Source organism: Saccopteryx bilineata, chromosome 5 (assembly GCF_036850765.1).
Source record: "Saccopteryx bilineata isolate mSacBil1 chromosome 5, mSacBil1_pri_phased_curated, whole genome shotgun sequence".
In the NCBI taxonomy this organism is placed as follows: domain Eukaryota; kingdom Metazoa; phylum Chordata; class Mammalia; order Chiroptera; family Emballonuridae; genus Saccopteryx; species Saccopteryx bilineata.
Window position 1 is genome coordinate 49,217,376 of NC_089494.1, and position 27,080 is coordinate 49,244,455.

Here is a 27,080-nt window from a genome sequence, read left to right on the forward strand (position 1 = left end):
AGATATTACTTGGCCCACAGATCCCTAAAACTCTATAATGTGCTGATACCAAAGAACTCAAACACAGAGAAAGTGATCTGAATATGATTGCCAAAGCAAATAAGTGCTTTTATTCCTCAACATTTGTGACCTTGGTGTACTGTGTATTATAAAAGGGTATAATCCCTATACAACTGTCTGTCATAAAAACGGATTTTATAAAGTCTCGATCTTAATATGTATTCAAAAATACATATAAGTGTGCTTTAGTAAACAAATCCATCAGTTAATTGAGGGATAACTTTGCTTTTAAGGTATATGTAAAGTATATACAAAGGCTCCACAAATGTTAATAATTTGTGACCAAAATTCTCTAGGTTTATATTTGCAAAAAGCTGGGTTGGTTTTCAATTTAAAAATTTAAGAAAGTTGTAAATATTGTAAGTTTATTATCACCTGGGTTAAGAAAAAGTAGATGGCTTCAGCTTTTTAACAGGAAATTTGTGAACTACTCAAAAATGAGAAGTTGCACATTTTTAATCATTAGAAAAGATAAATTGCCTATACTCCCAATTGAGAACAGAATATGCAGTGTATAAAAAAATAAGGTTTTATTCTGAAACCAAAGAAATGTATTTCTAGAAAAGCCCTTGGGGAGACATCTTTTCCTTTACACAGAATAAGTAGCATACCTTAATGATATACCCTTCTATCAAGAAGTGTGTTCCATTTCTAAGTAGAGAGATGAAATATTTTTACTTAAAGGTGGAAGAAATACACATTTAAAATCTTGAAGAAGCACATTTTCACTCTATCATTTTTAACTTCATTCCAACATAAACAATCAATATAAACTGGGTTGAAAAAAAGAATACAGAAGAAATGCTACTTGCGTGCAAATTTCATTGTTCCAACGTGAAACTCTAGGTCTACATTTTTAAAAAAATAAAAACTGCACATCTACTTAATTTGGCTAACAAAGAAAATGCACATTTGAGATAGATGTTATCATATCCTTCTAATAAAGCAAGTCTTATATCAAAGGCACTTCAGCAGAGCACTAACTCCTTAACCTTTTCCAAGTCATTTTTTTTATGCCACTTTTAATGCATCTTTCTGTATAAGACCAATAAGAAGTTTCCTCTAATGTTGGGCCTTATCACTACACCTCACAAAAATAAATTTAACCTAGGTATTACCAAAACATTTATCTTGTCTATAGGTCAGGGTAAAAGATAGCAAACTTTTCCCTTGGTCTGTAAGTTCTTTGGGTTAATACAGAAAGAGAGCAGTCTCATCTGACAGGTTGGATGCTTCAGAAATGGTTACAGGAAAAAAACTGGCTGAAGTCTACTCTCTGGGGGAAAAGAGCTCTCCTTTCATTGTACATTCATTTATAATTTGACTAAAGCTAATGTGGCGCAATTTTGGTTCTTTCAACTTAGGTGCCTTGGGTCTCTACGCTGCTCTCATCTTGATAGGAGGGTTGAGAAACAAAGCAATTTGGTTCCAATTTTCCCCCACGGGAAAAAGGGAATCTGCTTCAGACAGTTGCCTTCATGGGAATTTAAAGAAAAATGGGATAAGTTGATGTTAATTAACAAAGATTTATTTTTAGGACATATGAATGATAATTCATTCAGATAGAAGACACAATTAAAAACAGCTGTTGAATGTGTTCACACTGAATTCTTTGCCATAATGAAAAAAATATATGGACATATTACTTCCAAAACTGGGGAAGGGGTGTAGGGGGGAAGTATTGTAAAGGCTGTAAGTGGGATTTAAGAAAAAACTTCTACTTTTGCCATGAAATTGAAACTGTTTTTCTCAAACATCTTTTATGAACATTAACAGAAAAAAAATCTATAGATACACCTAATATCCCAAAGCTATTTTAGTCTCAGGAAAATAGCATTTCTTTTTTAGCTCATCAACTTTAAAAAAAAAAATGAAATGTTTATTTCCTTCAGCTCTACATATTTTGTTAATTTTTAATGTTCATAAGAAACTCTCATTGTTTTTTAAAATCAAGTTTAATAGTAGTTTAGTGCCAAAAATTTTTTTTCATAGAAGACCTATCTTAAAACTGGTTTTAGCTTACATGTATCAGTAAGTCTTAAAGGTAAGTGTTTTTGTTGTTTTCCCAGATTGGTGTAAGTTCTCCTAGACAGCTAAGCTAAGCTCACTTCACTTTTGAGGGGAAAAGAAAATTTATAATAAAAATTTAATATGAGCATTCATTTCTCAGATTATTTTTCTCAGTGAGAGGAAGGGAGGCAGATTCCTGCACGTGCCCAACCAGGATCCTCCCGGCTAGCCCACTAGGGAGCAATGCTCTGCCCATCGGGGGCATGGCTCCGTTGCTCAGCAATTGAGCTCTTATTAATAAGCACCTGAGGCAGAGGCCATGGAGCCATCCTCAGCACCTGGGGCCAACTCGCTCCAATCAAGCCATGGCTGCAGGAGCAGGAGGGAGAGAGAGGGGGAGAGAGGGAGGGAGGGAGGGAGGGAGGGAGGGAGGGGGAGGGAGGGAGAGAGAGAGAGAGAGAGAGAGAGAGAGAGAGAGAGAGAGAAGGGAGAGGGGTGGAGAAGTAAATGGGTACTTTTCCTGTGTGCCCTGACTGGGAATCGAACATGGGACATCCACACACCAGGCCAACACTCTACCACTGAGCCAACTGGCCAGGGCCATTTCTTAGATTTCTAAATAACAAATTACTACCTTATTATTTATTCTGTGACATTATATCCAAAAACAACCAAATTGCTGGAGTTCCCCTAAGCGTAAGCAGCTTCTTGCCCATTTTATATGAATATGGGATTTATTTGGGGTTGATAAAATATACATGCTGTTTATAGCAAAAAGAGAGAGAGAAAATGTTGTTTGGCCTTTAAAGTCTAGAATTACATCAATCCAGAACATTTATCAAGTTATTTTTCAAGTATAGGCAGTGGAGAACATAATAGTAATATTTCACAAGAATATGATGCCTGAAGAATACAGTTTCTAAATGTTTCACAGGGGTAGTCGTCAAAGCAGAGGCAACATCTTCAAATGGAAGCAACTTTAGGAGTACACATTTCACAAGGTTATTCTTAAGAGAGTCAGGGCTAAGATGGCTGGCTGAGCAACATTTTCAGGTATCGAACATCTTGAAGCTATTTTACATTCTGAACTCTTGGATACTTCAAATTCAGCACCCAAAAAGAAGTGAAAAAATAGATCAGAAACAGCATTCCTTATCTTTCTCATTACAGAATTAACCACTTGACTGTTTACTCTGCTTGAGACATGTGCAGGGACCAATGCAATGCTCAGTCTCACCTTAAGAAGTTCATACGGCAGTTTACAACAAGAAGCAAGAAGAAACAGCATGAGAGAGCAGAGACACAACCACCCTTGGTGTTAGTTTATGGGGATCAGTGGGCGTTCCTCTCGCTTCCTCCAGATATTAGTTTTGCTATCTTTCTTGGTGAGTGGTGGTCTGCCTCTTTTTTTAGTGGGGGATGTATTGGCTTCAAAATCTTCACCTGTGCTTTTTCTTCCTGGGGACTCTTCCCCAGGGTGCTCCATGATAGCGCCACTCCCTCCATCTAGAATGTGCCTTAGAGCTGGGTCTTCAGGGGAGCAGACCGTGGTGCCGCTCTCACTACTGCTCAGGTCTAAATCTTCTAAGTAAAGAATCTTAGGCTGATGCATGCTTTTGATGAAAGTTTTCTCCCTCTCAAGCTTTCTACTCAAGTGATGCTCATTCATGTCCACCCCAGAGTCCAGACTTGTGTCATTGCTCTGGGTTCTCTTGCCCTTTTTCAGGTCTATAAAGGAGTGCCTTACTTGTGCAACTGGCTTTCCATCAAGAGACACAAACCAGGCTCTGGGATGTGGAGAGGGCTTTCCTTTGGACAGCTCCAGGAGGGTCTGTTCCGAAATTCCTTGAAGCTCTGATGAAAAGGGAGTCATTACAACAGCTTCATTTAGTGTTCCAGGAACAGAAACAGATTCTAGTAAGCTGTTTGAATACCGGCTCCAGTCTGAAGTTTGGGACGGCAAGCTCTGTTGACCTTCAAGTGGGATGTTCTCTTCTCTGGCATCTGGAGGCTGCGTATGAGAATGCATTGGCATTTTGGGCAATGTCTGTGTAAAGTTCTCTCTATTTACTGGTTCCATCAATTGGCCATAGACTAACTGTCCCTTTCTAGGCAAAGTAGCTGACTTAGCAGTATGTAACTGCTCTGGCGTGGAGAAAAGGTCGGATGTTTGAAGGATGGCAATGGGTGGGCTATAGATGTGCATGAGCTGTTCAGGGATGTGAGAACGCCCGTATACCTCTTCATTACCTGTGAGGTACCTCTTCTCCTCTTGAGCATCACCTAGAGATGATAGATTGTTGTTCAGATGTTTAGGCTGTTTGGCCCCGACACTGGACTCCAAGGACTGCGTTGGGTTTCTTAAGTAATTATTTGGATTGGCTGACAGAAATGAAACATCTTCATTGTAAATTTTAAAATTGTCCCGAGTTTTTACCATGGAAACTCTTTCTTCGGCTTCTGTCTTTGATAGTTCCTTTTTTTGCGGGCTGTATGAGGAATTTTTGGCATTAAAAAACTGTGATTTGTCCTCAGCTTTTAATGCAACTTTGACTGAACTGATGTGATTTATGTGTGTTGTTGAAGTTGTCTGGTCTCTCTTGAGGACTTCAAGTTTAGTAGTATTTCTTCCTCTTTTCTGCGGAGTACCACACTTATCCCTAGAGTAGAAGAGAAGGCAATGTTTACAATTTATAATCAAGGAGGTTCATTTAAATATTTAACCCACAACATATACATTAGATAAGACAATGCTAGAATATATCTATTTTTATTTTAATCTACATATTATAAAGAACTCTTTGATATCTACAAATTTTGTAATACACAGAGCATACTGACATGATACTATAATTTGATGTTTTTGGGTATGTACACATTAATATTTTCTTACCTGCAATAACAAAGAAGCACGGCAAAAAATCCAATGACAATGACCATCGTCCCTCCTAATATGGCTGAGAGAAACACTGTGTGGTAGGCAGTTATGTCCTTTGAGTCTCCATTTATACCTGAACCTAAATGGTTCAATACAAACAAAAAAATATATGTATTTTAGATCAAAATTCCCATTATGTCTTCTCTTTGGTGAGGCAGACTGAATATGTGTACAAACTTGTATTTGTTTGATCCCCTCCAAAGACAGGCTTCTGGTGGGTGGAGGATACCCTCTCTACCCTTTGGGCTTAACCAGCTGACTTGCTCTGCCCAGTGAAATGTGGGCACCTTAAAGGAGGTTGCATGATATGACCCTGTCCTCTTAGAGGACCATATAAGGGCATCTACCCAGGTTCTGAAATGAGAAGAAGTGTTGAACTGAGCAAAGCCAAGCCCAACAGTCATAAAATGTAAGCAATACACAAATGTTCACCATTATCAGCCACTGAGATAGCGGATTTGTTATTGCAGCAATAGCTGTTATAAACTGGGAGAAAATACTTTCAATTAACTTGAGCTTTGTGCAAAGAGGTTTTGAGGTAGAATATCAGTAGTGAATCTGGACTGTTACTAGCTGGGTTCAATTAAAAAGAAAATTGAAAGATAAATTCAAAACAAAATTTGCCAAAGCAAGCAGGGGTGAAAGGACTCGAGAGAATCCTAAAATTCTTGGACTTGAAGGATTAAAAGTTCCAACTCCTTCGGCCTGGTCTGTAGGGCAAGAGGATGCCATGATCCCAGTAAGCCGAGCCCAGCAGAGGCACAGCTGACCCACCATCCCCCGAATGACAAAGCACAGAGATGCAGTGCTGCTGTGAAAAGCTTAGCAGCAGTAAAAGCTGACAAATACGCTAAAATGACAAACATGAGCTATTAAGACTGCATGAAAATCAATGCTACTGGGCAACTCATCTTGCAGTAATCATTTTAGTATCACTAAGACTTCATTTTGTTCAAAAAATGTATATAACAATTCTACTGATCAGTATCAACCTGATTGTAATATGTATCCAGCGTGATAAGATGACAAGAATGGTGAGACAACAAATTTTCTGGTAATCTACCTGAAAAAACCTCCAAAATGAGACTCTCTCCTTCACTAAGGACATTGGAAGGGCCTGGGATCATGGGCTCTTTCAATCTATCCTTTATATTTTGTAACATTTAACAAAAGTAAAGTAACAATAATAGTGAAGGATTTGGAGAGGCAGCTTGTAGATATGCATACAGACTTTGGAGCCAGAGTGCCTGAAATGGAATCCTGGCCTCACCATTTATATCTTGGGCAAGTTTCATTTCTTTGTATCTCAGTTTATATCTGTCACATCTATCCCATGTGAGTGGTTTAGGATTAAATGAGTTAATGCTTATAAAACGGAACAGGGCTTAGCACACGATAAGCACTCAGTGAGTGTTGGCTATACTACACTGTTATATGACTTCAAAGTTCTATACAAACAGGCACTCCAGAATTGGCCATACTTTCATATATAATTAGCAGTGATAAAGTGTTTATCATAGCTAACAGGCAACCAAGTACAATATTACATAATATAAAATTTCTCCAAACCAAAAAGAAATAACAGTAACAATTCTATCTGTGGATTCTCATTCAAGATCCAAAGCTGTGAAGAAGTAAGTTTTGATTATAACCGGGTGAAATTCAGCTTCTGCTCCTAAAACTGTAAGAGTGTAGCCTGACCAGGCGGTGGCACAGTGGATAGAGTGTCGGCCTGGGATGCAGAGGACCCAGGGTCGAAACCCCAAGGTTGCCAGCTTGAGCGCGGGATCATAAACATGACAACCCTATGGTCGCTGGCTTGAGCAAGGGGTCACTGGCTCTGCTGTAGCCCTGGTCAAGGAACATATGAGAAAGCAATCAATGAACAATTAAGGTGCCACAACAATGGGTTTATGCTTCTCATCTCTCTCTCACCTTTCCTGTCAGTCCCCGTCTGTTTTTTTCTCTCTCTCTTATTGCAAAAAAAAAAAAAAAAAAAGCGTGTATATATTTCCACAATAGAATAATGCTAGCAGTTTTCACTCCACAGGATTCCAGTGAAACTCACTTTTGGGTTTGCCCAAATCCTTTATGTACAACAGCAAAAAATTATGCAACTGCATGTGTGTGTGTGTGTGACCTCCTAAAAGGGGTTAAAAAGGTAGAAAATTACAATATGTTTTTAAAATTGAAATACATGTGAAACAATTTTTTTTTTTTTTTACAGTCAGAGAGGGATAGATAGGGACAGACAGACAGGAACAGAGAGAGATAAGAAGCATCAATCATCAGTTTTTCGTTGTGGCACTTTAGTTTTCATTGATTGCTTTCTCATAATGTGCCTTGACTGTGGGGCTACAGCAGATCAAGTGACCCCTTGCTCGAGCCAGCGACCTTGGGTCCAAGCTGGTGAGCTTTGCTCAAACCAGATGAGCCCCGCGCTCAAGATGATGACCTCAAGGTCTCGAACCTGGGTCCTCCACATCCCAGTCCAACACTCTACCCACTGCGCCACTGCCTGGTCAGACGAAAACAAATATTTAAAAACATTAATAAGCACTTGTTTATTAAACTCTATACTCACCAGCTTACCTAGAACAATCTATGATAAACTAATTTCTTGCACTTTACAACATTTTTTTCAAGAAATTCTTAATTCTATTTAAGATTTATTTTAAAAACAGATTTAGATATTAAATTACTACTAAAGTAGCTCAGCACAGTAACTAGCCCATCAGAGGACCACCGTTTATACAGTAACACTTATAGCCTAAAACGTCTTGAGATATTGGGGATCATCATCTCCAATTCCTACTGTTTAGAAACAAAAAAACCTAATATTCAGATAAGTACCTATTTCAAATTCACCCGGTTAGTTACTGGCAAGGCCAGAGCTACAATCAAATTATCAATATTTGTAGTATAGTGTTCCTGAGACTGTTATATGCTTGCAGAATAAAAGCATCACCAATAGACATCCAGTTCAAACTAAATGGGAACCCCACACTTCTATTTCACTACTCAGATTCACATAAAATCTTTTCCAGCATATAAGCTGAAACAAAACTTGACCTTATTTTAGAAAATTATTCAGCTTTTATAACTCATAAAGTCATCTGTATTAATTGGTTGTTTCAGGCATGTTTAGTGGAAGGTACACTTCTATAAGATTCAAGTGCTCCTTAGGCTACTTTTATTAGAAATGAAATAACTTGGATTTAGTTGAGTTGAAGTATTACATTAAATATTAATTATTTTTTTTCATCAATATTTCATTATAGTTGCAAATCTGGAATAGGATAAGGCCAGACAGCTGGCAAGACTGCATGATATTTTGCATCATGAAGAGCTAAAGTAACCACCCCCTGGTTTCTGAATAATAATCTCATAAGTACCAACTTCAAAATAGAAACAGAGAGAACATCTCTTTTGATCAATTAAAGTTAATGGCATATACTTGTATTACAATCCTAAATTTGGCTTTATCAAAAAAAAAAGTCTTGTTACTTATAGTTTAAAATCCAAAGGTTAACAAACAAAAAAAATGAGTATTAAAAAGGTTTCAGCCTGACCAGGCAGTGGCACAGTGCATAGAGCGTCGGACTGGGATGCAGAGGACCCAGGTTCGAGACCCCTAAGTCGCCAGCTTGAGCGCGGGCTCATCTGGTTTGAGCAAAAGCTCACCAGCTTGGACCCAAGGTCGCTGGCTCCAGCAAGGGGTTGCTCGGTCTGCTGAAGGCCTGCGGTCAAGGCACATATGAGAAAGCAATCAATCAATCAATCAACTAAGGTGTTACAGCGCGCAATGAAAAACTAATGATTGATGCTTCTCATCTCTCTCCGTTCCTGTCTGTCTGTCCCTGTCTATCCCTCTAACTCACTCTCTGTCTCTGTAAAAAAGAAAGAAAGAAAGAAAGAAAGAAAGAAAGAAAGAAAGAAAGAAAGAAAGAAAGAAAGAAAGAAAGTTTTAAAAAATGTTTTCCGAAAAAGTGAGAGTCTTCAAATTAATAGACAGCCATAATAAAGTTAGATGCTAGAATGCTGCAAGGAAATATCGTAAATTCTCTGACACATGATTAGGGATGAAGGAATGACATGCATCTAGCTTTCCTACTCTCCCCAAACTTCACTTGAAAGGGCAAAGTTTTGCATTGTTTTTGGAGATTACAAACCCGCAAGTTAAAGGAGGATGAGGTAAGAGACAAGAGCAAGATGCTGATGGCCAGAAAGTTAGCTTAGCAATGCCAGCAGCGGGGGAAATCAAGCTACAACTCAGTTTACACCAGCTAACGCCCGAAAGGCCCAGAAAGTGGCGGCGGCCCAAGGTGTCACCAGTCTATACTACAACAGATGAGACGGATTGTTTTTTGTTTGTTTGTTTGTTTTGTATTTTTCTGAAGCTGGAAACGGGGAGGCAGTCAGACCACCAGGGGGCAATGCTCTGCCCATCCGGGGCATCGCTCTGCTGCGACCAGAGCTGGTCTAGCGCCTGGGGCAGAGGCCAAGGAGCCATCCCCAGCGCCCAGGCCATCTTTTTGCTCCAATGGAGCTTCGGCTGCGGGAGGGGAAGAGAGAGACAGAGAGGAAGGAGAGCGGGAGGGGTGGAGAAGCAGATGGGCGCCTCTCCTGTGTGCCCTGGCCAGGAATTGAACCCGGGACTTCCGCATGCGAGGCCGACGCTCTACCACTGAGCCAACCAGCCAGGGTGAGACGGATTGTTTTTTAAAGAAAACTGAAGGGATAAAATATGCAATGTTTGAGTATTTTGAGTTACACAACGCAAAGATAAATGTAGAATTTTCTTAGGTACAAATGATAGATAATTTCATACCATGTTAAATCTAGAAAAATGAAATACTCTTTTCTCCCAGAGTATGAATATATCATCCCTAGTGGATAATTCTTAGTTTCTGTCCACCTCTGTTCAAATGTCAAGCCAATCTTTTTTGCGTGTTATCACTTGTCTTGGGAACAGTCTGGGAACACTATTATTATTCAGCAGCCTTCCAAGGGGTGTGTTCATGACCCAAGTCTAGGCCAACCAAATGATCAGGAACAGTGTGAGGAAAGGGCTGCAAAGAGTTGGAGTCAGCCATCATGCAGCAGTAATCTAGTGAAGACCGTCAAGGAGGCCTGTTAACTGGGCCTTGTGGGATTTCTGCCTTTTAGAATTCTCCAGCCTTCCCTAGCATCCTATATTCTAATATTATTTATTTTAATTATCCAAAATCTGTTCCTGCTCCCTGCAACCGAATGCCCTGATCCAGGGAGAATTCATTCACAAAAAGTAAACTAAGAAAAGAAAATACCTGATTTAAACAAACTTCCTACTTTCCCAGACATTGTAGCTATAAGAGACCTTAGAGTTCATGGAGCCTGCTCTTCTCTTACACATGAAAAAAATAAAGTTGAGATCCAGACCCTAGAAGCCTTTTCCCAATGACATACAGGAGTTAAATGGCAAGGCTTAAAATCGAGAGCTGTGGCTAACAATCCCAATATGACTACAGGGTTTTTAAAAAGTTATTTTTTATTTTTACAAACCTCTAGTTTCTGGAAGTGGAGCTGCTATCCAGTAGCCCAAATGTGGTGCATTATATGTCCAAATTAAATGGTAATTATGTTCCTTGACCGTTCCCTGGCCATGATTTATCCAAGTGCCTAAAAAGAAAGATAAGTAAAAACACCAAGCAGTTATCAATAATGTTTCTTTAGGGTTGACAGGAATTTGCTGAGATTCATGTATAAAATGCCTTGCAGAACTTTTTCAAAAATTATGAAAACTGGAGCAATATATTACCATGGGATTATAAATAAAGGATATAGGCACATTTAAGGAAATCATGACTTTCCAAATAATGTTTAAATTGTGCCCATTGAGGCATATCTTAAGGATGTGAGTAGTAATATCAGTATCAATAGGTGGTTATTTGTCACCTGTTCTGGAATTCTGATTAAACAGTTATAGTGTATACAGTGATAAATCAATTCAAAAATTTTGTCCCTGGAAGGTACATTAGACACAAGGGCCTTTGCCAGAGGGAACAATCAGAAATCAGGACTCAAAGCAGAGCAGACATTCTTCTTTAAGTATTTTAAAATAACTTTCTCATTCAACATGTAAGGAAAATGAGATCCAAATAAGGGAGCGGTTCAGAAATCACACAGCTGGTAAACGGGCTAAAATCCAAGTCCTAGAGTTCTTAATTCAACGATTTACAACAGTACACTACTGTGATGTTATGATTTATCATAAGAAATATATATTTGGTCTTAGTCCTCAGTCCTGGCACAGAGCTCTTAAAATCCTCCGACCTTCCTAAGTGAGAGGACCCAAAAAGGTGAAAAGAGTGTCTTTTGTTATTTGTAACAAGCCACTTTCAACCACACTTGAGTTTGTTAATGAGGCAGTTTTAGGAAAATCTCCAAGGCTGAGGGGCTGGTTGCCAAGGAAACTAACCAAGTGATTAGAGGGGCTGGACCTTTCAGTACCACTTCACACAGAGGAACAGGGACAGGAGATTGAGTTCCATCACCAATGGTCCACAATGTAACCAGTCATGCCGATGAATGAAGCCTGCATGAAAATCTTGAGCTACAGGGTCCCAAGAGCAGAACCAGTGAGCACATCAAGGAGCTGCAAGGGCGAAGTACTCAGAGGAGAGGGCATGGAAGTTTGGGCTTCTTCCCCCAGCCCCTGCCCTATGCATCTTTTCTACCTGGCTGTTCCTTCATTCTATCCTCTTATAATACACTGGTTAATCTGTTTTGCTGTGAGCTGTGCTAGCAAAGTACTGAACTCAAAGAGAGGTCATGGAGACCTCCAATTTATAGCCAGTTGGTCAGAAGCACAGGTGGCAAACTGGACTTGTGATTGACATCTGAGGAGGAAGGGCAGTCTTGTGGGACTAAGCCCTAAACCTGTGGGATCTGATGCAAAGTCCAGATAGACAGCGTCTGAACTGAACTGGAAAATACTCAGCTGGTTTCTGAGAACTGCTCAGCGTGGGACTGACACCCCCATCTCTGAGGACCAGAAGTGAGTGCTGAGCACAGAATGGCGTGTTGAGATTAAAAGGTTTCCCTGTGGATGACAAAGGTATATTATAATAAATCCTAAATTCCTAATTAGGCAAGTAAAGTGGGTAGTCTCATCCTCAGGCCTATAATTTCTTTATTGAAAGGTTTTTAAGAAAGCCCTGTCCATTGTTTCGGGGCCACTAGTTAACACACCTTTGAAATGCCAAAAGTAACACCCCTCCAAAGCATAACCACCCTCAAGAAAACACATAATCTTGTAATCCAGTCTCTACTTTGCTCTCCCACCCTCATGTAAAATCCTCTTATTTTCCCTCAAATGAATAAAAGAAATTGCAAGCTGTTCTCCGAAGCATTTGAAATCTTGCTTCCAAGCAACTGTAATCCATTTTTGGCTCAAATCAACTCTTATAAAATCTTTTACAGGTCTGGACATTATGTTATCATTTATCTGGCACAGTGACGGCAGGAGTCCCAAGAAGCCCACCACGCAGGACCGCCCTGTGGAGCCTGACCCGGTGCGAGATACAAGCGAGACTCACTATGACCCACCAACTTTCTACTTCAAAATCCAGTGAACTTGGTTGAGTCTTCTCTGAGAATTCTGGGTCTCCTTACTTTAAGTAGCAGGTCCAAGACTTAATGTGAGCTGTTCTTAGAAAATTCCCAAGGTGGATAAGAGTTGAAATATCCCAAGGAAAGGAGAAGAAAAATGGGCTGTGCTTTTATTTTATTATTTATTTTTTTAATTAAAAAATTTTTTTTCTGAAGTTGGAAACGGGGAGGCAGTCAGACAGACTCCCACTCCTGCATGCGCCTGACCGGGATCCACCCGGCATGCCCACCAGGGGGCAATGCTCTGCCCATCTGGGGCGTTGCTCTGTTGCAACCAGAGCCATTCTAGCGCCTGAGGCAGAGGCCACAGAGCCATCCTCAGTGTCCGGGCCAACTTTGCTCCAATGGAGCCTTGGCTGTGGGAGGGGAAGAGAGAGACAGAGAGGAAGGAGAGGGGGAGGGGTAGAGAAGCAGATGGGCGCTTCTCCTGTGTGCCCTGGCCGGGAATAGAACCTGGGACTCCTGCACGCCAGGCCGACGCTCTACCACTGAGCCAACCGGCCAGGGCTTGGGCTGTGCTTTTAATTGGATTGCTTACTAGGCGCCTGAACAAAGTCTTTGCTGGTTAGATGAGAATGAACTCTTTATCTATAAAAGAAAAAGGACATTTCTCCAACTCAAGTAGCCAATGGGATAATGCCAGTTGTTGCAGACCCCCAAATCCGGAGTGGTGGATGTGGGTGCTGCAAGGTGTCCATTGTGGTAACACACGCGATCATGGAGAAGCCGGCTGGAGCCTTAGAGAGAAAGCAGGGTGGCCCAGAGTGGGTTAGCCCTGAGAAAGGGGCCCATGCCTTGGAAGCTGGGCAGTTCTGGCGGCATCTGGTAAGCTCTTGCTCACACAGGAAGGTAAGTAAATAAGCTATTTGTTCATATAATATAGTGGCATAATTTTCCCCAGAGTTGTATTACATTAATCAAAGTGGGGCCAATTTTGGTGGTTGAAAAAGTACTTAAAATTCTAACATTACTGATTTAATTGCTCTACTAAAGCTAAAACAGTCAAATATAAACTATAGTTCTGTTTTCAAAAATAAGGCATATTAAATTTTATTCTATATATTAAAATATAGAAGTTTCATTCCTCAATTATATCTAAATAAAGCTGAAAAGATAAAAACACAGGAACATATTTCTAAGCTCAAACATTAAAATTTTCGTCTAACTCACATACCTGTGTTCATATCAAACGTCCAGGCAGGTATGTGATCCCCTGCACTTATATCATTTGTATGTAAAAGGGGGAGAGAAACTTGAATAGAGCCATCCACCTTTAATTCTTTTCCTCCAGAATATATCTTCACACATATTGCGGCAAGAGGAGTCAATTCAATGCTTTCAAAACCTACAAGAGACAGTTTATTAAAATCTTACGTAAAACACAGGTTGTAGTGACATATTAGTAACAAATTAATATGGGCCTAAATTATATAGTTTCTCCAGTTCAGCCAGTGCTATCCTTTTTAATATTAAATAGATACTAAATTCTCATTTAGGATTTCTGAAATATATCATAAACAAAAACAGGTTATACTTATGTAACACTGACAAATCTATATGAGCCTAGAGATCTAATTCTCTCAGAGTCTTTGGATTTAAGGTCAGTGGAATCTAATTTAATGATTTTACAAACCTACAAAACTAACAACAAAAAACACACACCTTACTGGTATACCTGAATAACGGTTCTACCATATCACATTATCAATCCAGGTATTGGTCTGAACTTCTCTTTTTCTCAAGAGCATCTGTTTCAGGTACTAAAATCAACAGACTTGATTGTACTCAAAGTTACCTTATGTAAAAAAGCATTCTGATTCAAAGTACAATCTTTAATGCATAATAAGTTTTACAAACAAAGTTACTGCAATATTGTTAGCTCATAAAATTAATAGGCCTTGATATATATTTGATTAATAAAACAATATAGTTTTATTAATTAAAAGAATATAAACTTAAGCCTTCAAAATTAGTATTACAGTATTATTCAGATTTCAAACCTTGAAAAGTAGGGGAAAGGAGATTAATAGAAGAATTCATTATGCTGCTTGGTCCAAAGTTTTAAAGATTTTTTTATTTATTCATTTTTTAGAGAAGGGGAAGAGAGAGAGAGAGAGAGAGAGAGAAGAGAGAGAGAAGGGAGAGAGAAGGGAGAGAGACGGGGGGAGGAGCAGGAAGCATCAACTCCCATATGTGCCTTGACTGGGCAAACCCAGGGTTTCGAACCGGCGACCTCAGCCTTCCAGGTCGACGCTTTATCCACTGTGCCACTACAGGTCAGGCTTGGTCCAAAGTTTTAAATTTTTGATTATACACCTTACACTATACCTTCTTAAATATCAGATCTTAAATTTATTATTTGGGTGGGAAGTAAAAATTCCCTATCTTTGTTTTGTTTTTGAAATATTAGAATGCCAAAGTTATAAATATACCAGAATATTTACAATGAATTAGATAATGTGATTATAAATAATGTTAAAATTATATATTTTCTCCAAGATTTGATCATTTTAGATTTTTCAAGTAATTTACTAAAACAAAAATAGTTGAATGAAGACACTTACTGTATATTATTTGCTCTTTGTTGACAGGCTTCGGACTCTATGGCTTAAAAGCTAGAGTTTTGTTCCCTCATTTAACAAATATTTGCATCACCTACTGGGACCAAACACTCATCTAGGCCCCAAAGATACAGTGAGTACATGATATCCCACACTGCCTACAATATTTTTTCCACAATTTCCAGTACTATCAAAAATCCTTTTTTCTCCTTTCTTTACTCGTCGTCAGTTTTTCCCACAAACATGACAGAAGGTACCTTATCAGCGCTTTAAGGAAAATCGGGATAGGCAATGTAACTGGTGGTCAGGAAGGCCACTTCTCTGAGAGCAGGTTTGAGCTCTGGCCAACTCAGAAGGCGCCACCCACACAAACACCTAGAGAAGAGCTTTCTAGCAGACAATAAAACCCCCAAATCAGAAGAGAGTGAGCAACAGAGCTGGAGGCAGCGAGAAGGGGCCACGGCAAGGAGTTGTCACCATCTGGTATTTATCAGTCATCAGAGAAGGCAACTACTGGCTTACTGAAAAATTTCAACTTAAGTATTAATATAAGAAAATTAGCTCTTGCAAACTGCCGGCTGGTTTTCTGAAGTGACTGCCGTTAACTCCATCGCCCCAGCTATGGGCAGTCAGTGGCTTCAGAGACCAAATGCAGCTCCAACTGCCAAGCCGGATACTCCACTACTTGGGATAAGGCCAACTCAAAGGAAAAAGGAAGAATGGTACAAGGGGAAAAAGAGACTGAAAAACAACTTTTATTAAAAAAAAAACAACTTTCATATTCACAGAACTCTAGAACTGTGCAACCCAAAATAGTAGCCACCTGCAGCATGTCACAATTTAAATTTCAGTGACATTCGCAGTGTAGTTTCTCAGCAGGGGTCTTAGGAGATGAGCACCACTGAGGTCAGTTCTGTGGCGACTCCAGCTCACTCTCACTGGACAGAATCAGGCTCAGAGTTGTCTTTGCCAAGACAAAAAAAAAAAAAAAATGGAGTACTGTATTGATGTACTCTTATGGGCTATTCATTGAGAGCTTGACCTATGTGAGGGTCAAGCCTGCTTCCTGGTCCAGGGAGTGCCCCCAAGCAGTCACAGAAGTGTGCACTAGGAAACACAGGCTGGTTACAGAAGAGTCAGGGTCATTGGGCTATGGCACTGAGAGCATCAGCTACAGTGAGGTAAAAAAACCAACAAGGGTTTGGTTGGTCGGCTCAGCAGCAGCATGTCAGCCTGGCATGTGGAAGTCGTGGGTTCAGTTCCAGTCAGAGCACATAGGAGAAGCAAATATCTGTCCCCTCCCAACCCAGCCCACAGCCAGGCTCAAATGGTTTGAGCAAAGTTGACCCCAGGCACTGAGGATAGCTTCATGGCCTTCAGGTGCTAAAATAGCTCAGTTGCTGAGCAGCAGCTCCAGATGGGCAGAGCATCGCCCTGGTATGGGGCTTGCCGGGTGGATCCTGGTCAGGGTGCATGCGGGGAGTCTGTCTCTCTGCCTACCCGCCTATCACTTAATTAAAAAAAAAAATTCTATCACTCCTTTAACTGGCAGTTCATGATTGCTTTATATAAATATTACTAGTGCTGCTGAATCTGAAAGACATATTTTACTCAGAATCGTACTATATATGAAAAGAAAATTTATAATTCCATATGCTAATCTACAAACATTTTTATATTTAACAATTTTGAAACTTCTTATCAATTTGATATGAATAAAAGCTCAAATTATAAAAAGGTATGTATAAATTTCTTTAAATCAAATTTCCATTTTAAATATATTTTTAATTTGCTAAGTTACACAATTATCATTACTATTTTCTATACTTTTTTTTACTTTTAGATGAAAGTATCTTGTAAATTAAATTTTCATTAATTTGAAAATGTATGCACAGTCTGATTTGTAGTGGCTCAGTGGATAAGTGTCAACCTGGATCATGAAGTTTGCCTATTCAAAACTCTGGGCTTGCCTAGTCAAGGCACATATGGGAGCTGATGCTTCCTACTCCCCCTTTTGTCTCTCTCTCTCTTTCCTCTCTCTAAAATAAGTAAAAAATAAAAAAATATGTTTTAAAAAAATAGTGCATGCAAAAGACTATTGTGCAATCTGTCTTTCACTGCATAAAAGAGAATTTCTTATAAATATTTTAACAATTAGATTTATGTTTCAAGAGTGACATGTGGCCCGTGGTGGTGCAGTGGATAAAGCGTCAACCTGGAAAGCTGAGGTCGCCAGTTCGAAACCCTGCACTTGCCTGGTCAAAGCACGTATGGGAATTGATGCTTCCTGCTCCTTCTCCTCTTCGCTCTTTCTCTCTCTAAAAATAAATAAATAGGCCCTGGCCGGTTGGCTCAGTGGTAGAGCATCGGCCTGGTGTGCAGAAGTCCCGGGTTCGATTCCCGGCCAGGGCACAAAGGAGAAGCGCCCATCTGCTTCTCCACCCCTCCCGCTCTCCTTCCTCTCTGTCTCTTTCTTCCCCTCCCGCAGCCAAGGCTCCATTGGAGCAAAGATGGCCTGGGCGCTGAGGATGGCTCCATGGCCTCCACCTCAGGCGCTACAATGGCTCTGGTTGTAGCAGAGTAACGCCCCAGATGGGCAGAGCATCACCCCCTGGTGTGCATGCCGGGTGGATGCCAGTTGGGCGCATGTGGGAGTCTGTCTGACTGCCTCCCTGTTTCCAACTTCAGAAAAAAATAAAAAATAAATAAATAAATAAAACCTAAAAAAGAGTGACATGTATCCTCCATCCTCCAAAGCTTAAATGACTATCCAATCTAAGTAACTTTATAGTATTTAATAAAAGATTTATATATATATATAAATGAGACAATACCTGACTTATTAAGAGTAATTTCAGATGTATACAGAAAATTGTCCACTTTCAAAAACTGTTGTAGAACTGTAAGATAGCCTGTAACATTGCTAATGTGATGGCTGTCCGGTAGTTCAATTAAGGCTTTTGAAAACTGAACACTTGGTTGAGATTTGGCATCTGGAAAAAAAAGCATCTTAATTACAAATAAACAAAACAAGTTCATATTAAACACAGTATATGGCCAGGATATTTACTTTAAAGGAAGCAATTATTACTTCTAAACATTACAACATCGCCTGTAATTATTAAATTTGGAACTGAACAAATAAGTTTACCTTTCTTTACATCATACAAAGCACTTTATCCTATAGATTGCTTGATTTTGCTGCCAAGAAAATTTTTACCCTTTTTTGGGTTTTATGCTAGGGAATCACATAGTAACCATTTAGCCCATATGGTTCACCTGGGGTTTCAATTCCATAACAGAAGTAGAGTTAATGGTGCGAAACAGAGCGGGATGAAGCCAATCAAAACCATCTCATTATTCTACTGGTTATACTGATTTGTTCATGATGGGCCTTATGACAACCATAGTTCATGAGATGCAATGTGAGTTTTGCTTGCACATGTAGGGGGAAAATGATTTGCTTTTCCCCCACTGGATTTTATATGACTAGCTGTACGTCCAAGAGTTGCAAAAGCCATCTTCTGACCAAAAGTGAGCTGGTTTGAAAACTGAGACAATATTTAAGGAGTGAACAATTGAGAAATGGAGAAAAACTACTTCTCAATTATTTCAACAGAAGCCCTGATCAAGCCATGTTTAGAGTTGGTCAGACTCCTATACCTATCAATTATTTGAGCAATAAATAAAATGCCTCCTTTGGACTTAAGCTGATTTAGCATTCGGTGTTCAGCGACTTGTAACAGAAAGTGACCTTGCTGATATCCAGTCATATACTTAAGTGGTTAAGTTCTACTATTAGATAACTAAACATGCATTAAAAATCTTCCAAATGCCAGGCTCTCGATTTACAAATATTATCTCATGTAATAATTTTAGTTGACTATCCACCAATATAATTTATGGAATCAAAATTCTGGCATTGATACTTCTGTAATTAACATACCATATTTAACAATTCAAGGATCAACTCAAATCACTAAAACTAAAAATTTTCAGACTTCAGCTTTTGCTTTGTATTTTTTAAGGATCACTGAAGGAATCAGCTAAAATTATTAGGATAAAAAATAAGTACTGGTTTTTTAAGTGTTGCATGACAATAAATAATAAAAGAATGTAAGATAATTCTCAAAATCAATGTATAGTTTACTTTTTATATATGAAGCTAGAAAAATAATATCTACAAAATCACTAAGGGATATAAAGAAAAACTATGCATTTATGATATATTATTCTTGCTTGGTCAAACTGAGGACACAATCTGACACCTTCTGATTACTTACAGCTACTATCTGTAACTTACTTTTTACATTATGTGACTTACTTATGCCGAACATCTAAAATTCATACAACCGAAAACATGCACACTAAAGGAAAGTCTAGCTGATCTTCTCTAAGGTTTTGTACTTTCCTGAAATTTCGAACTTCTCCTTTTACCACAAATATATTCACACAGTTTCACTATAAAAAAATGAATACCAAAATCTTAGAAGGAAAAAAATATAAACATTTTATGAAAATGAGGATGTGTAATCCTAAGAAATGAGCTAACTACCATGGTCAGAAACATCCACCCTTTCCTGCTTGGTCTTACCAATATGTCAACTCAGGGAAACAGAGCAGTAAAATAGACCTGAGGGTTCGAGAGGGCTCAGTGTTCTCACAGGGACATGTCAAGGCCTGGGCAGTCTTACCCAGACAAATGAAAGCTCCCCACTGCTTGCAATAGTGGCAAAGGAGTGCCACTGCCCGGTCTCAGGCCCTTCCCGAACAGCAAGGTCAATGCCAGAGGCAGGGATAAAGGTGACCTGAAAACTCAGAAGTTCCAAAGGGCTCAGGCCTTTTACTAATGCAACCACTAAAGCCCAGGGAGAAATGTGATTTGGAAAGAAGTTCAGAAGCTCTCTGCAATCTTCCCAAAAGTCCAGTGGTCTCATTCAGGGGGTTAAAATAGTAAAGGAGAGAATGATTCCTGCTACTCAAAAAAATATACACACTACAGATTGATAGTGAAACAAGACTCAGTTCAGAAAAACCTACAGGGAATACTAATCGTCCCTGATCAATCTGGATTTTTTTCACATCATTACAATCAAGACTGATTTATTAGTGAAGAAATATAGTTTGCATAATAATCACTTTAAGTGTTTACTTACTAGCTGAGTAAAATGTGTTACACTTACCAGCTAATTTTCCAGTAATTAAAACAGTGTCCTCAAATAGCCATATATTTGCTTGGCTTTGCGGGAACAGTGAAAGTGTCACTGAAGAATATACTGTGAAATACAGCACAATTAAAATATTTTATTAAACATGGAGGGAAACAGACAAATATAGTTCAAATCCAGCAGGCTCTAAAAAGTGGGAAAAAACAAAATTATTGAAAAAGCAACTCAAGCCTGACCAGGCTGTGGCGTAGTGGATATGTCATACTGGGACGCAGGGGACCCAGGTTCAAAACCCAGAGGTCGCTGGCTTGAGCATGGGCTCATCCGGTTTGAGCACAGTGTTGCTAGCTTGAGCATGGGATAATAGACAGGACCCCATGGTTGCTGGCTCGAGCCCAAAGGCCGCCGGCTTGAAGCCCAAGGTCGCTGGCTTGAGCAATGGGTTACCTGCTCTGCAGCAGTCCCCTGATCAAGGCACACATGAGAAAGCAATCAATGAACAACTAAGGAGCCACAATGAAGACTTGATGCTTTTCATCTCTCTCCCTTCCTATCTGTCCCTCTCTCTGACTCTCTGTCTCTGTCAGAAAAAAAAAAAAGTCAACTCAAAGAAAGGATGAATGGAAAATATGATGGAGGGAAAAAAAAGATCACAAAAGAATTAGAAAAGATTGGATATCCCTATTTTAGTTTACTAATCTTTTCCATTTCATACCAGTTTGCCACGATAACTAATTATGTCCTCTAACTAGCCCAGATACATATAGTCAAGTTCAATACTTGAACAACTTTCTGCTCTTTTTTTATAGAACTGTTACTTACTTGGCCCCTCTTATAATTTTTAAAAATATTTTTCTTGGCTCCATGACTCAAGGTTCTCTAAAGCAGAGACTACATCCATGCTTCCTTTTTGACGTCCCATATAAAGGTACAATGCTCTTCTGCACACAGTATGGTTTGCCAAACAGATTCTAAGTTGGCAAAGGAGGAAACAGCTTAAAACGCAAAATGATTCCTAGTAGTTGTAACTCAGGATGGGGCTGAACCAGCCTACAAGAGGAGGCACCTAAAGTAACTGATGGAAGGAGCAAGAGCAGATCACCAGAAGATATTATTTTAAGCTCAGGAGTAAGAAGCTGGGATAAAAGACCATCATGTTACAAGCAAGAACAAATCAGCTTACCAATCCTGCAAAAAAAAAAAAAAATGTTTTGAGGAATTACACAAACCATGAATTCTCATTATCTCTCTCTGGTACTTAAAGTTAATAGAAGATAAAACACATTGCATGGAAATTTTAAAAAATATTTTAAGATATTTCCGAGAGATTTACTGGAAAAGATAAAAGTATAGAATGATGTATGGTGGATATAAAATGAAATACACTTTTCTTCTACAAAAGGAAAAGAGGACTACTTACCACATTAAAATATAATTTCAATGCAGAATACATTAACATTTAGACTGATTAATGGATTCATCAGATCAAAAGGAGGTGATAGGATAGTAGAATGGACCTGGAGATGATTCTAATTAGGGCAATATCCCGAATTTGGATACTGTGTTGGTAAAAGGCAGCTTAAAAAGGATAGTTCTAACAGCTTTTTAAGGTCACATATTTTATTTCTTGGAAGTATCAAGATTTACTCAACCACTACACTAATAGTGTATATTTAGACTATATCCATTCTCACTACAAAACTAATATTTAAATCAAATTCCTTGTGCATGAGTATCTGTCCATTTTATTTGTATGTCTGTTTTTAGGACAAATTACTAACAGTGGAATACTGGGTCAAAGATTATAAAGATTTGAAAGACTCTGACACACATTTTAAAATTATTATACAAATAATTTTGCTGATTTGTACTCTCACCAACAGTGTTTGAGAATTCTGATCCTGTCTTACTCCATCAGTATCGAGTATATTCACTTTTTTAAAACTTCTCATTGCCTATTAAGGATATCAACCCTGCCTGACCAGGCGGTGGTGCAGTGAATGAGAGTGTTGGCCTGGGTCGCTGATGACCCAGGTTTAAAACCATGAGGTCGCCAGTTTGAGCACAGGGTCCCTGGCTTAAACATGGGCTCATAGACATGACTTCATGGTTGCTGGCTTGGAACACTGGCTTGAGCCCAAGGTTGCTGGCTCAGGTGGAGCCCATGGTCAAGGCACATATGAGAAAGCAATCAATGAACTAAGGTGCCACAACTACGACAACTACGAGCTGAGGTGTTTCATTTCTCTCCCTTCTTGTCTGTCTGTCCCTCCCTCCCTCTCTCTTTCTCACTATATCACCCCTTATTGTTTCATATATGTTCCTACCTTCTCATTTGCCTTTAATTTATATTTTCTGATATCCAGTTGCTTTTGAAAAATATGGTCAAATCTACTTTTTATGACATCTTTCATTAAGTTTAATCAGATCAGCCTAATAAAAATCAAATCACTTATCATTTTCTTATATTTAGTATGATCAGGTTTTCCACATTTGAACTCAGAGCAATATATTTTGGAATATGGATCCAAACTAATTTACTCTAAAAAGTTAACCAAAATATCCTAGTATTATTTATTGATATTGCCTTTTCTCAATGATTTATCATGGTACCTACCTTATCATAGATTACTTATCATAGATGAGTATTGGATTTGTACCACAGTACAATATCATATAGTTTTAATTTTGTATCTATATAACAGTTTAATTATCTGGAATGGCAAATTACCTCTAGCAAATCGTTTTTTAAAACAAGATTCCCAGGCCGGTTGGCTCAGTGGTAGAGCGTCGGCCTGGCATGCGGAAGTCCCAGGTTCGATTCCCGGCCAGGGCACATAGGAGAGGCGCCCATCTGCTTCTCCACCCCTCCCCCTCTCCTTCCTCTCTGTCTCTCTTTTGCCCTCCTGCAGCCAAGGCTCCACTGGGGCAGTGTTGGCCCGGGTGCTGGGGATGGCTCCATGGCCTCTGCCTCAGGCGCTAGAGTGGCTCTGGTTCCAACAGAGCGACGCCCCGGAGGGCAGAGCATCGCCCTCTGGTGGGCAGAGTATTGCCCCTGTTGGGCGTGCCAGGTGGATCCCGGATGGGCGCAAGCGGGAGTCTGTCTGACTGCCTCCCCGTTTCCAGCTTCAGAAAAATACACACAAAAAAAAAGATTCCCAAGATGAGTAGATTAAGAAGATGTGGTAAATATATACAATGGAATATAACTTGGCCGTAAGAAAAGAATGAAATCTTACCATTTGCAATGGACAACACGGATGGACCTAGAAAGTATTATGCTAAGTGAAGTAAGTCAGAGAAAGACAACTACCATATGGTTTCACTTATACACGGACTCTAAAGAACAAAATAAAAATAAAAACAGACTCACAGATACAGAAAACACAGAGGGTTATCAAATTTGGGGTGGGTGGGGAGTAAGAGACTAGAAAGAAAAGTGAAGAAATCAAGAAGTACAAACTGGTGGTTACAAAACAAGGATGTAAATTACAACCTAGGGATATAGCCAATAATATTGTAATAGCTAATGTATGGTTCTAGGTGCTGACTGAATTATCAGGAGGATCACTGTAAATTATATGATTGACTAACCACTATGCTATACATCTAAAACTAATATGAAGTAATACTGAATGTCAACTGTAAAAAAATTTTAAAAATAAAGAGCAATAACAGCAGAAAAAAAATAAAACAAGATTCCCAGGAATTTTCATTTATTCTTCAAAATAATATATATTTCTTTCCTCCGAAGCTGGAAACGGGGAGAGACAGTCAGACAGACTCCCGCATGTGCCCGACCGGGATCCACCCGGCACGCCAACCAGGGGGCGACGCTCTGCCCACCAGAGGGTGATGCTCTGCCCCTCCAGGGCGTCGCTCTGTTGCGACCAGAGCCATTCTAGCACCTGGGGCAGAGGCCAAGGAGCCATCCCCAGCGCCCGGGCCATCTTTTTGCTCCAATGGAGCCTCGGCTGCAGGAGGGGAAGAGAGAGACAGAGAAGAAGGAGGGGGGGTGGAGAAGCAGATGGGAGCTTCTCCTTTGTGCCCTGGCCGAGAATCGAACCCGGAACTTCTGCACGCCAGGCCGACGCTCTACCACTGAGCCAACCGGCCAGGGCTCAAAATAATATTTTTAAAGTTGAAACTATTCACATTCAAAACTTTTGCCAAGTATTTTTTAATATGTATTAAATCTATAAATTAATTTGTGAAAAATTGAAATCTTAGTATTCAAGCTTTCTAAAAAAATACAGTGTTTTTCCAGTTATTCAGGGCTTTAGTTTATTTGGATTTGTTGTTGTTTTTTAGGCCTATTAGTAAGATTTGATAGTTCTATTTTTCCCATACAGTTATTTCACTTTTTCTTGAGGGGGGAGTTCTCAGAATATCTTTTTTTGTTGTTGTTGTTGTTCTTATTGTTCTAAGAGGGAGCTCTTGTCATTATTTTCCCTAACTGGTTATTACTTCTGGTGCATAACAATGTGTTTATTGTACCAATGCTAATTTTGTAACTGCTGACATTCTATTATTACTGTCCACTTGGGAGCATGACCACAGCTTCACAACCAGGCTCCCTGAATCCATTTTACCCTTCTGTTGGCCTGACCTGTGGTGGCGCAGTGGATAAAGCATCGACCTGGAAATGCTGAGGTCGCCAGTTCGAAACCCTGGGCTTGCCTGGTCAAGGCACATATGGGAGTTGATGCTTCCTGCTCCTCCCCCCTTCTCTCTCTCTCTCTCTCCTTTCTAAAATGAATAAAAAAAAAGTACCCATTTTACCCTTCTGTCAGCCTCTTGATTATGTATGCTGTTAAGTAAATTCAGTTTCCAAATAACTTTTACTTGTTGTGCTCAAGGAATCCGTAATAACTACCCTGTTATTTAGCACAAAAAATCTGCAACGCTTATCTCACCTTCGAGGACATCCTTTCATCACCTGGCCCTGCTCTACCCAGCCCACCCTGCTTCTCAGACATCCCTGGGGCACGTAGGCCTTATACCACAGCTTTGCTCAGAATTCCTTCAAGCCTCTGTAGCAGGAAAAAGGCCTCATGTTCCTTTCAAACTGGCATTCCTTTTGAACCTACTGTATATTGACTTCACAGAGAGAGTCTCATTTTCAGTTTACCAGAATAAGAGATTCCCAGAGCAGGCCCTGGCCGGTTGGCTCAGTGGTAGAGCGTCGGCCTGGCGTGCAGGAGTCCCGGGTTCGATTCCCGGCCAGGGCACACAGGAGAAGCACCCATCTGCTTCTCCACCCCTCCTCCTCTCCTTCATCTCTGTCTCTCTCTTCCCCTCCCGCAGCCAAGGCTCCATTGGAGCAAAGTTGGCCCGGGCACTGAGGATGGCTCTATGGCCGTGGTTCTCAACCTGTGGGTCGCGACCCCAGCGGGGGTCAAACGACCAAAACACAGGGGTCGCCTAAAGCCATTGGAAAATACATATTTATTGTACAATACATTTTTAAATAAAATATGTATTTCCAATAGCTTTAGGCAACCCCTGTGTTTTGGTCGTTCGACCCCCTCCGGGGTCGCGACCCACAGGTTGATAACCACTGTATGGCCTCTGCCTCAGGCAGCTAGAATGGCTCTGGTTGCATCAGAGCAGCGCCCTGGATGGGCGGAGCATCGCCCCCTGGTGGGCGTGCCGGGTGGATCCCTGTCGGACGCATGTGGGAGTCTGTCTGACTGCCTCCCCGTTTCCAACTTAAGAAAAATACAAAAAAAAAAAAAAAAAAGAGATTCCCAGATCAGAGGAAAAATTATGTATAGTTAATAAAGGCAAACACTGCCTAAGTTGCTTACTTGGCATTTTTCCAGTCTTCCAAGGCAGAGGTGTCAACACATAGCCATCTTTGTAAGCAACAATGGTTAAGCTGAGTCCTAGTTTATAGGGTACTCTTATCAATACTGCTCCATTGTTTTTAGTTACTGTGGAATTTGTCTTCGTGAAATTCACAAACACTTCTACAACTGCTTGATTCAGGTACTGGCGACTAATGATGTCATTCACCTGGACTTTCAGCATAAATACAGACACTGGAAGAGAAAAAAACAGAAATGGCAGCATGTTAGATCCTAGAATACATATGTCACTATATTTTATAATGGTTTTCAGGCATCTGAGTTATACAAAACTGCTGTTAATGTAGAAAATACATATTTATGGTGGATCAATAGAAAGTGGTATAAAAACATTACGACAAATTCATTATTTTTATTAAAACTGAATAAATTTGAATTTATGATTAGTAAGGCATGGTAATATTCCTCCATTTTTTCTTCCAATTAAAAGGGAAAAGGAGGGCAGAAAATAAGAGGAAGTCAGAGGTTCTCTCTTCAGGAAAATACATTTTTACTTTGTTTCACTAATTCTAATGCTATCAAGTTACATAGATTTAACATTAAATCAGAATTCAAAGTTCTTAGAATGAAATGGCTTCTAACCAAATCAATCAATCAGTGCATGGCTAGCTTCACTATTTGGTTCTGGAAAGCATGGGTGTTTTTCAGATCCAAACATACAGTATCAAACAAAAATATTTTCCTACATAAACAAAAAGCATTATCTATTAAATAAATGAGAAAACAGTAACATAATAGATTAAAGAAAATGAGAAACTAAAGCTTCTTTCTATTTAAAACTCCAGCCTTACTCCACAAGCACAAGTCCTGACAATGTGTT

At 39.6% G+C, this 27,080-nt stretch overlaps 1 protein-coding gene and 1 non-coding gene across 2 annotated transcripts in view; both read right to left on the reverse strand.

Annotated features, from left to right (window-relative positions):
- Positions 1-747: 747 nt before the first annotated feature.
- Positions 748-27,080, reverse strand: part of FAM171B (family with sequence similarity 171 member B) — a 74,456-nt gene continuing 48,123 nt past the window's right edge. Inside the window, exons 2-8 of the mRNA XM_066280165.1 lie at positions 26,201-26,434; positions 20,406-20,498; positions 18,057-18,215; positions 13,836-14,006; positions 10,553-10,669; positions 4,964-5,087; positions 748-4,730 (exon numbers count right to left, since the gene is read on the reverse strand). Of these exons, the coding sequence (XP_066136262.1) occupies positions 3,389-4,730; positions 4,964-5,087; positions 10,553-10,669; positions 13,836-14,006; positions 18,057-18,215; positions 20,406-20,498; positions 26,201-26,434 (2,240 nt within the window). The 3' untranslated portion in view covers positions 748-3,388. The remainder of the gene's footprint in view (positions 4,731-4,963; positions 5,088-10,552; positions 10,670-13,835; positions 14,007-18,056; positions 18,216-20,405; positions 20,499-26,200; positions 26,435-27,080) is intronic.
- Positions 9,640-9,715, reverse strand: TRNAA-CGC (transfer RNA alanine (anticodon CGC)). The gene has a single exon. It is a non-coding gene; the product is annotated as a tRNA-Ala (tRNA).